Genomic DNA, 12127 nt, shown 5'->3' on the forward strand with positions numbered 1-12127 from the left:
AAGTACTTATCTCAAGTAATTCAAAAGTCTCTTTTTTCATTTAAAATCAATGTACACAAGTCTACATCCCGTAAATTACTATAACATCTTAGAACTTTGAAAAATAATGACATTATTAAGTGATCTATATAATTTTGTATTGAAATTAAAAAGTTTTAAACATTCTCCTGAAAAAACATTTCTACAATTTTTCAAAAAAAAAAAATCGTTATAGATTATTCAAACCTAAATAAAGTGATTGAAAATGAGATTTTGGTATTTAAAATAATATTTCAGTTTTTGTCTGTATTATATTATTTCATACCAAAATGGTCGTAGAAAAGTGCAACATAAGTTTTAAAGGAAATACGTTATTAGATTGTGAAAAAAAATCTTACCACATAAGATCTTTCAAAAAAGGAAGAATTAATTCTCGGTATATAAATTTGTGGGTTTCTTAGAGATCGCGTAAATACAAAAGAATTATAATGGGAAAGTGGTTTTCTACGTTTGACAATATTATGAAACAGTATAATATTCCGGTATTTTACGAAGTCATCGAAGGTACAACCAAGAAAACTACAAACAAAGCGTGAAACATGTTCGCGTCGCTTTACGTTATAAACAAAACGAACTACAGAATTTACCAAGCGTTTAACCCGGGATAAGTGTATAGAACAGGTACCAGAAATAATTTCAAATCCATACAAAATCTGTGACGTCATTACTGAATGAGCCATTTATACCTTATGTGTGTAGGCAAATATAAATTAATCGAGTATATACGGCGCAGGATACCCAGGATTCTAGAGCTGATCAATGTGTGTGCAAAAAGAAAGCTTGGCGTCTAAAATAACTCCTAGACTAATACCCTTATTCTATAACTTAAACGTTCGTTCTGTTACCGTTCTTAACATGAATTTGTATTCTATAAAAATTTTGTGTAAAATATTATGCTTTTTAACATAAAAGTGCTCTGTTAGTAACGAAATAAGATTTTAATTTCAACAATAGGTTTTTGTAGTGATAGTCATTTCATAACAGGTTTCTTTCAATTGCAGAAAAACGAGATTTATGGAACTTCTAATATTTAGGTGCAAAAAAGGCGAAATATGTTTTCATGAGATACAAGCAAAATTTTGCATTCATCTGCATCTACTTCTAAAAAAGCAGATTGGTGTACGTTTAGGGTGTAAAAAAGATGATAACTTTTTAAACCTTTTACGCACATCCATGTGGATATATAGGATAAAATTTTCCGTAGTAGCAATAGGGAGCATGACATTAAATGCATAAATTCACACACCAATTTTAAAACTGTTATTATTATAGAATACAAAATATTCATGTTAACGCTTTTTTCTGTACATTTACAGAAACGAACGAAAAAATATAGAATAAGGGTATAAGTTTCTAGGAGTTCAATAAATACTATATCTTCGTAACTTCTTTAGTAACTAAATAAATATTTTTTCATTATTATGTATTTAATTTCGATTGGGGTAGCGAAGAGCACCGGGTATAAGCTAGTTTTAAATAAAAACACTTTAAATTACAGAAACACGATGGAATTTTTTGTTTTACACTTCTCGATGTGAGAAGTTCTCACTAAACTGAAAACGGGCTACTGATTTTATAGTTGAGAAAAAGCGAACTGAAATTGCAATCAGTCGTAATTCAGGTCTGAGTTGGGGAACAACTCTCGCGTCATCGCGATTATTTCTTAAACGCGTTCAGGCTTGTGTTTGTTGCCTGGCTTTCGACAGTTTTGCGTCTCGCTCGCACTGGTGTAATGTATTACTTCATATAACTGTTCAAAGTTGTATGTTGTCTACATTAACCTCGTGCTTTCGTATTACCTCAAGTGAGGTTATGTTTTATTGGTGGAGACCATAGAATACTCAAACGTTTTTAACTGGTGGAGACCATAAAATACTCACGATATAACCTGGTGGAGACCATTTAAACTCAAATATATACTGGTGGAGACCATTAATACTTTTGATGAAATCAAGTCCGGATGCTCCAACTTCCTATATGAAGGTATAGGTCGGTTGGTGGGGTTTTCTCTGGACAAACGTGTGATAACCTGGCAATATGAGTGCTTGATGCACCGCCATCCTAATCAAAACCCAAAAAAAAAAGAAATTGCAATTACAAAAACTTCAAAAAAATATTTTATTAATATTTTTATAATCATTAGATAATGTATTGAAATTAAAATAGTCATTTTAACTATTAATAGTAAAAGCGATAAATATTTAAGGTGGTATTTTTTTATTAATGAATGCAACCTGGTAAAGTTGTTTAAACTACTTTCCCTTTACATGTTTTCTTTAAATACTTGGGTGTTACTTTGTAATTCATTTCAAAAAGTACATTTTCAAAGTTCTATGTCAAATATACTGTATTTTAAAAGATGTTTCTTAATAAACGAAATACAGAGTAACCCCATGAATTCCTTAATAAATTAAATGAAACTAATAGTATATTATGCTTTCTTTCATTTTCAGCAAAAGTACCTGCGCGATTAGTTTTATATTTTTTGTCATGGTCAGGATTCCTTGTATCGTTTATGATGAGAAATGATATGAATTTTGCACTTGTTGCTATGACAACGCCAACTACTAATTCATCAAGTCAAACGAATGAAAATATAACATCTCACAACACCTCAGCTGATAGTAATGAAACGTGCCATTTTTCAAGTACGAAACTATGCAGTTATTATGATTGGTCATCTCCTATACAATCCATTATACTGAGCTCGTTTTTCTGGTGTTATGTGTTATCACAGGTAGCTGGAGGAATTGCAACACAGTACTTCGGTACGAAGCGTGTTTTTGGATGGTCTCAATTTGCCACTGCATTGTGTAGTTTATGTATGCCAATATGTGCCGATTGGCACTACATGCTTGTTATTGCTTTACGGTCTATACAGGGCTTTGCATCAGGTCTTACATGGCCGGCTATGTATGCGGTCGTCGGTTACTGGATTCCGCTGCTTGAACGATCACGATTTATGTCGAGTTTCCAAGGCTTTAGTATTGGCATTGGGGTGACATATGCATTGTGTGGATTTATTATAGAAAAGTTCGGCTGGCCGTATGTGTTTTATACCACGGGAACACTTGGTATGATATGGTGCCTCTGTTGGTATTTTCTAGCGTATAATACTCCCCAAGAACATCCCAGAATTTCGGAAAAAGAACTAGGATATATTGAAGATAACATTAGCAGTGAAGTAAAAGAGGCACTTGGAATGAAGGTCCCATGGAAATCAATATTTACCTCAATGCCAGTTTGGTCTATTGGTATAACTACTTTTGGCCGTATATGGATCCATTATGTTTTTATTATATATGGACCAAAATTTATGCAAAATATTCTAAAGTTTCCGTACAAAGAAAATGGCTTTCTTTCAGGTATGCCATTCATTTGTTCCTATATAGCGTCAGTGTTTTTCTGTTCCGTAGCTGATAAAGTGGTGCTTAAAAACTGGATGTCGTTAACAAATGTACGAAAACTTTTTACTGCTCTATCGCAAATTATTCCCGGATTGCTGATATTTGCTATAGGTTATATAGATGACATAGTTGTTCTTTTAGTCGTTTGGTTTATAGCTGTTACATTTATTACTGCCTCCTATGCGGGCGCCATGGCCAGTATTGTGGATATAGCACCGAATTTAGCTGGTCCGGTTTTAGCTTTTTGTCAAACTATACATATGTCAGCATCATTTCTATCACCACTTATAAATGGGATTATTTTGGAAGATGGGGTAAGTATATACTTTAAAGTGCTCCAAATAACGGAGTTGCGAATTTTGCCCTTCCTCCTTTTTAGTATTGTTCTTTGGGTTGTAAAAATATGTCATGGAAATAATTAGGTGATAGCATATCGATTTTTTCCGTTTTTGCTCAAATTTTGTCATTTAGTAGTAAATTTAGCACCTTTTTGTAAAGGAATCATACTGTACACACTGTTTGTGTGTGTGCAAAAAAAGAAATAAAAAGACAAGAAAAAGTTATGTTTTTTTAATAAAAAGTTTATTTATTAAATTTATAATTACCTTAAAGATTCTCAATAGGGGTTGTGTACTAAACCAAATGGTTGTAATGGCGTTCACTTAACAACTGTTTTAAAAAACAAAAAAAAAAAACTATGCAACTAGTTGCGAATTACTTTATACCGTTAGCGGTTTTACTAGTTTAGAATTTATCTATACACTTTTTCAAAGATGAAAAAAGAAGTAGTTAGATAAATCCTAACGTAGCATAAAGGGAATAGAAAATAGGGTTTCAAATTAATTTCTAAAATGAACATTGCCGGCCACCTTGCAACGACGAAGTTAGTTGCAACAACAAATGAGAAATAAAGGTTAATAAATCTAGGATAAACTTATACATATATACATTTTTTTCATTATTATATATCTATTTATATTATGTTTTCTTTTTTTCCATAATTATTATTTTTTCAAATTTTAAAAATATCGACGAAAGGTCCAAGGACCATGGTAGATTTTTACGAAGTCTCTCGACTTTCCCCTCAGAACCGAAGTCCCGAAGGCAGATTTTTAGGAAGTCTCTCGACTTTCCCCACAGAACCGAAGTCCCGAAGGCAGATTTTTACGAAGTCTCTCGACTTTCCCCACAGAACCGAAGTCCCGAAGGAAGATTTTTACGAAGTCTCTCGACTTTCCCCACAGAACCGAAGTCCCGAAGGCAGGTTTTTTCAGTCCCTCGACTGTACCCATGAATAAATAAGATTCACAGGTCAAATTAAGAAAAGTTTTATTGTTTTTAATACGGGGATTGGCCGGAAATGACCCATCCAAACAATGTATATTTTGCAAGAGGAATTCCCGGGCTCGAATGGATTTTTCCTTTAATTATAGCCGAACTCAATTCGGGTCATAACAGCGCGACGTTTCCCGACTGATTAAAATTGGGATCAGCTAACTGCATCCCATCAAATAACGACAAAATTTCGGTCGAAATAGTCTCAGTGGGTGTCCGTATCCCAAGCATTTTCCTTACCGTTGCCGTTAATGTTATTTGCGGATATGGCGCATATATTGACGCAATACTCAAACGACATATTTTGTCCCCTTTTAGGGTCGAAACTGGCAGTGGAATCTGCTGAATTAATGACTCACATACGTAAGACATTGAACAACATAAATCGATTATCGCGCGTACTAAAATTCTCCTATTACCGATTAGCAAACTAACCTTTAACGTAGGAGAAAGGCTTATAACGTGTCTTACTGACACGTTAGATATATGGGACGGTGCATTGAAATTATTGGCAACGGAACACGAGGGTTTACTTTTATATTTAACCAACTTTTTTGATGGTCCTTTTCCCGAATCGTTCAAAAGGGTGTGGTGACTTTCGTTGCATACATTACACTTCATTGGCGATTTGCAATCGATTGCTAAATGCTTAGTCGATAAGCAACTGTAACAATTACGATGCAACACGACAAATCGTAGCTTCTGCTCGTGACTCAATTTTCGGAAGTGCGCACATTTATAAAGGGGATGTTTACCTTTACATTGAAGGCATTTGGATTTGGAAGATTCCGAAACTTTCGTACCCGAGCATTCCTTTTTCGAAGACTTTGTTGTCGGTGGAGCTGCTGCTGTATCTGGACAAGCGATCACTAAAGCAGGCAACTCTGGTGCTAAATCAGATACCGAAGTAGGTGTTGGAATAAGGGTTAGAGATGGTGTTGGAGCAGGAACTGGATCCGGTATTGTAGCAGGGGCTGAAACAGGGGCTTGATCAGCTACTGTAGCCACCTTAGATCCTTGGTCATCTACCTCCATTACTTCCTTGTCGGACTCTAAGAGCGCATCTTCCATTGCAATGGTTAAAGCGTCCATGGTACTAGGAACAAGGAAAATTATTTAATATTAATTTTATAAAGTTTCATTGGTCAAAACAACTAATTTTGTGATTGGTCGCTTTATTATGCCATTTTCTATTCGTATGCCAGCCACGCGAACGTTCACCACTTCCCGGATAAGTTTTAACGACTCTACCAAGTTTCCAGGAAGTCGGAGCCATTTGTTCATTTTTTATAACTACTAAGTCACCTACAGATATGTCTCGTTCAGGGTATTTCCATTTATATCTTTTATGAAGATTTGAAAGATATTCTTCCTTCCATCGTTTACAGAAATTATGGGTGAGAGCTTTAACTTTCATATATCTATTTATGAGACTGATTGGAGATTCGTAAATAGAAGGCTCCGGTGGAGCAAGGATGGGTGACCCAATCAAAAAATGACCAGGCGTAAGAGCTACTGGCTCATTCGGATCATCACTCATAGGACACAGAACCGTCGATAATTCCGCAAAGGTATATTTCACGGACTTAGCTTCTTTACGGAAATGAAGTTTAAAACTTCGAACTCCCGCTTCCCATAAGCCTCCCAAAAGTGTTCTAAAATCCCTTTCTATTTCACGAGAAGCTCCCACAAAGTTCGTTCCGTTGTCGGAAAACATAGTAGTGGGACAACCTCGTCTCGATATAAATCGATTAAAAGCAGCCAGAAATCTATCAGTTGATAAATCTGAAGTGACTTCCAAATGAATGGCCTTAGTCGCAAAACAGACAAAAATACAAACGTAGGCCTTTAAAGTTTGAAACGATCTACTATTTAAGTTTCTTATGTCAAAAGGCCCAGCAAAGTCGACTCCAGTTGTCGTAAATGGTCGGCCTATCTGAGTTCGTTCGGGGGGTAATGCTGCCATTATTTGGGTACAGCTGCGATTAATAACAGCTCGAACTAGTGTTTTTAGTCGAGGTACCCAATATTCGATCCGTGGATAAAAATCGTATGTACGAACTCAATCAAAAGACGGGTAAAGCGACATGAATATGGCAACAATATGGGATGCCGTTCGCTATAGACTAACGAAGGTGACTTTGTCAAACGACCATTAAGTCGCATAACAGCCTCGTTATCCAGAAATGGATTCAAAGTCAATAAAGGACTTTTCGAAGATAGTGGTCTTTTATCCAAAAGACATTGGTATTCTTCGACAAAATTTACTTTTTGAGCCAAAATTGCCAATCGCAGTTTTACTCTCTTAACCTCAATCGCAGTTTTACTCTCTTAACCTCAATGTTTGTCAGAATAGTAGTCTCAAAGGAATTTCGATTCCTATGAGCCAGGTGAGTATTATAGAAAAATCTAAATACATAGGCTAACACTTGAATTGCAATATCAAGAGAAGAAAATCTCTCAAGAATGTCTTCATAATTCGAAAAAATGAAGCATGGGATTTTACTACACGAGCCTCTAAGTCCGTATCTAATAAAGACAAATTTCCTAGATTCCAGATAGTGCTTTTTTTGCGAAGCCAATTTTTTTTTGTTTTAAATCAGAGGGTGAAATACCCCGACTTCCCAAGTCTGCTGGGTTGTCGTCAGATTTGACATGGTGCCAATTATGTCTTCCGACCACTTCCTGAATTTTACAAACTCTGTTGGCTACAAAGGTTGCCCTTTTTCAGCCAAGCAAGGACGATTGTAGAATCAGTCCAACAATATATTTGACATAATGGGATGTCAATTTCATATAATACGGATTTTAAAAGATCCGTCGCAAGAACTGCACCACAGAGTTCAAGTCGTGGTAGAGAAATTGATTTGATGGGAGCTACTTTTGTTTTAGCAGTTAACAAATGGGTATAAATTTCGCCATTAGGTCTTTCGACCTACTATCGAAAGCCCCTGCATAGGCTTTTTCAGATGCATCTGAAAAGACATGAAGCTCCACTGTAGAATTATGTATATAATTAACCCATCTAGGAATCTGGATGTCGTTTACTTCACGATATGAAGTAGCAAATTTTTGCCATTCGGCTTCAGTAGCGGGCTTAAGAGCTGCGTCCCAATATATCTGGTCTTGCCAAACCTTCTGCATTATCATCTTAGCGACAATAATGACTGGTCCTAACCATCCAACAGGGTCAAATAATCTAGCTATTATAGATAGTACCTCTCTTTTTGTGTGACTTGATCGCATCGAAATACGTTCCACATTAAAATAAAACGAGTCAGAATGAGCATTCCACTGTAACCCAAGAGTTTTTGAGCTACTTGAATCAATAAATGTCAATAGTTTGGCATCTACTAAATACTCAACGGGTATACCAGATAAGATGGATTTCTCATTCGAAGTCCATTTCCTAAGAACAAACCCCGCTGATGCTAAAGCCGCTATAAGTTGATCTCGGGCGATCAAAGCGGTTGGGATCTCGTGAGTCCCAGTTAATACGTCATCGACGTACATACATTTCCGAAGTATTTTCGCCGCTAGAGGGTACTCAGCTTCGGAATCTTCAGCTAATTGTACCAAGGTACGGATGGCAAGATAAGATGCACAATTTACACCGAAGGTTACAGTCTGTAACTCATACTCTTGAATTTCCTGCGTCGGAGAATCACGAAACAAAATTCGTTGAAATGGAGTATGAGAACTATCAAGTCTAATCTGCCTATACATTTGTGTTATATCACAATTAAACACAAACCTAAAAAAGCGCCAACGTAAAATCAGGAGAACGAGATCTGCCTGTAATATAGGTCCTACAAATAAACAATCGTTATGAGTGTTGCCGTTAGACGTTTTATTCGACGCATTGAAAACCACCCGTAATTTTGTAGTCTTTCTGTCCAATTTAATAACAGGATGATGAGGCAGGTAGCAAGAAGAAGAAGGAGAGTCTTTAACTGGACGCATATGGTCTAAAGTTAAATATTCCCTAACGACGTCATCATACATATTCTTGATGACAGGATTTCTCAAGAGAGAGGATTCTGTCCGCATAAATTGCGCCCTAACATTCTGTTTAGACTGACCTAAAGTTAACGTCCCGGGAAATTCAGGTTTAAATGGTAATGTTACTACATATCTACCAGTAGAATCCCTACGAGTAGTTTTCTTATAATTGTCCTCACACATACGATCATGTTTCCGTTTAGGAGGTTCCTTTATTTCCCAAAATCTAAGTAAGGTACTATTTATATTATCTTCTTCAGAAAATTCAACTCTAGTGCTGTATACCTGAATTGAAGACTGAGGAACTGGACCAGTAATAATCCAGCCGAAAATAGTTTTCTGAGCCACTAATGTCCCTAAAACCTTTCTTACTGAACCCATTATAATTCGTGGATATAAATCTGCCCCTAAGAGTAGATCTACTGGTTTAGAATCAAATAAGTTAGTATCTGCCAAACGTATATTTGGCAAATCATTTCGATACTCATTCGATATAATAAATGAGGGTAAATTACCAGAGATCGTTGGCAAAACGAGAGCTACTGTACTCAAAACAATGGAAGAGTCCAAGGGCGTGCCAGTATAAATGGAACACGATTTCCTTGATATTACAGAATTCGCCTGGTTGATACCAGATATTTGAGCATTTGTCGATTGCGTCAAAATTTTTAAACGATTCTGTACTCTTTCGGAAATAAACGATGGCTGGGTACGTCATACCCTGGTGATGAATATTCACCATCGCTGTTCCTAACAATACGGAGCTGTTAGATGTTGCTACTTGAGAAGAAACTGTGTGTATAGATAGAGCAGCTTGTGATAAAGCACTTGTGCTCGGACCCAAATTTGAAGTTCTAGAACTTCCATTTGAATCTTCTGAAGTAGGCACATTTCTATGTAACATAGTATTGTGCTTCTTTTTACAAATAGAACAACAATGCATACTCTTACAATCATTCACTTCATGATTTCGTGACAAACAATTATTGCAATAGTGATGTTTCTTAATAGTCGTACGTATAAGATGACACATCCTTTCTATGTTGGTAAGACGAGTATTATTTACGTATAAAACAGTAAATAGATCCCTAAAAGCGGACCAAGAAAGATAATCTCCGTCAAAGGTCTCAACATCACAGGTCGTTACTACTAAACTATGGTAAGTTTCCGTATAGTTCTGGCTAATTACTGGAGAATCACTAGTCTTTTGAGCTTGGGCATACGTATGCAATCGTTCTTTAATATTCGATAATCAGTTAACGAATGCATTATAAGTCGCCTGATATTTTGATGAGACGACATCTATATCATTAGTTTCTGTTGTGTCCGAAGTAGCTAAATAGTCCAAATATGTCTGATAGGTTGACTTAACCTCGTTCATTAAAACCTTCAATTCATCGGAATGAACCTCTAAACTAAAAACAGTGAGTCTTTCTTCCCTAAGATTGTTCATATTAGCTTCAAAGCTTACGATAGCATCAGAAGCTCTAATAAAGAGAGCAAGAGCAGGCACAGACATAGTTATTTTGATATAAAAGCGATTTAATAAATAAATTTAATAATTTAATTCAATTTAATTTTATCTTTATTTAAAAGACTTCAATTTATGTCGATTTATTATTACGTAACGTATTTAAATTGCACAAAGAAACAAATAATTTAATAAAATTTTCAAATTTGAAACAAATTTTATTAAAAACTGTGAAAAAATATTTAAATAATAACCAAATTTTTGTTAGTCAAACTGACCGACCGTAGGGTAACAACTCAAAACGGGAGAAGATTCAGATAATTGTATGTATGTATATAAAGATTATGTATAAGGTATATAAACATAAAATTCTTTATTTATTTCACTTCTTCTTTGTTTTATTTGTTATTATATTTATTTTTATATTTTATTTGTTATTATTTAATTAATATTTTTTCACGATTCACACGATTTTATTAAATTTATTTTTCGCACTTTCTTAAGAATTTTTTAATTTTATTTTATCTTTACTATGTCTGTCCGTTTATGTAAACAAATGCACGGTAGATATATAAGGCACTGACAAAAAGGTAGTCACTAATGTCAAACAAAAAACAGTTGGCAAAGCTATCAATCACAATAGTGCACAAGAAAGATTTCTGTGGATGTGTTAATATAAATTTAATAAACAACTTTTTTTTGTCTTTCTTTTATATTTATTCTTTTGTATGCACTTTTTAATACTAACACTCAAATTCAAAGATTACGCACCTTATTAATCCAAAGTTTTTATTTATGTTGGTGATTGAAATGGTGGTGGTTTTTTCTTTCGAAGAAAAGATGGCGATCTTAAGAAAAAACAAAAATAAGAAAATTAATTTGAGTGCTTCAATAATACGGCTCGATCGGACCAAATGTTTGTGTGTGTGCAAAAAAAGAAATAAAAAGACAAGAAAAAGTTATGTTTTTTTTCAATTAAAAGTTTATTTATTAAATTTATTAAACCAAGTGGTTGTAATGGCGTTCACTTAACAAGTGTTTTAAAAAACAAAAAAAATTATGCAACTAGTTGCGAATTACTTTATACCGTTAGCGGTTTCACTAGTTAGAATTTATCTCTACACTTTTTCAAAGATGAAAAAAGAAGTAGTTAGATAAATTCTAACGTAGCATAAAGGGAATAGAAAATAGGGTTTCAAATTAATTTCTAAAATGAACACACAGAATAAGCATTTCGAAAAGATATAAAACAAAAATTTTTTGAAAATTTTAAAAGTTATTGCAAGTTCCCCAGGCCATTAACGTGTCTCACAGAACATGTATTGAAATGTGACAAAAAAATACTTTTTTTTTGATATTACATAATATATAATGATTACATTTTTCACTCCTTTTCTACGAAATTCAAATTTAATTTCATATTTTATTTCTTAGTTAATTTTTCAGGACGATATATATTTAAAATGTAAAGAATGAAATTACATAAGTGATTAAGATGTCGTTTGTAAAGTATGACATCAATTATTTTTTGCTGGGATGCAAAAGAGACTTAAAGTAGGTTGCAATAAATGCTGATATATCCATGCGGAAAATAAAAAATGTTCATATATCAGTAGGATTACAATAGTGTTCACCAAAACATGATTACATTTTTCACTCCTTTTTTTCGAAATTCAAATTCAATTTCATATTTTATTTCTTAGTTAATTTTTCAGGACAATATATATTTAAAATATAAAGAATGAAATTATATATGCTTTATTTTTAACAAAAAATGGAGATTTTGAAAAAAATATAAATAATGAAGAAATATATCTCTAAACTCTTTTGGATAATTTTTGCTATGACTAATAGTTAAAAAATTACACTCATT

At 34.1% G+C, this 12127-nt stretch overlaps 1 protein-coding gene across 2 annotated transcripts in view; it reads left to right on the forward strand.

Annotated features, from left to right (window-relative positions):
* The window catches only part of LOC111689195 (sialin), a 66015-nt gene that overhangs the window by 50235 nt on the left and 3653 nt on the right, over positions 1–12127 (forward strand). For both annotated transcript variants that reach the window (XM_046950445.1, XM_046950845.1), the window contains one exon: positions 2493–3760. In XM_046950445.1, the coding sequence (XP_046806401.1) occupies positions 2493–3760 (1268 nt within the window). The remainder of the gene's footprint in view (positions 1–2492; positions 3761–12127) is intronic.

The sequence above is a fragment of the Lucilia cuprina genome, chromosome X (assembly GCF_022045245.1).
Source record: "Lucilia cuprina isolate Lc7/37 chromosome X, ASM2204524v1, whole genome shotgun sequence".
Lineage (NCBI taxonomy): Eukaryota > Metazoa > Arthropoda > Insecta > Diptera > Calliphoridae > Lucilia > Lucilia cuprina.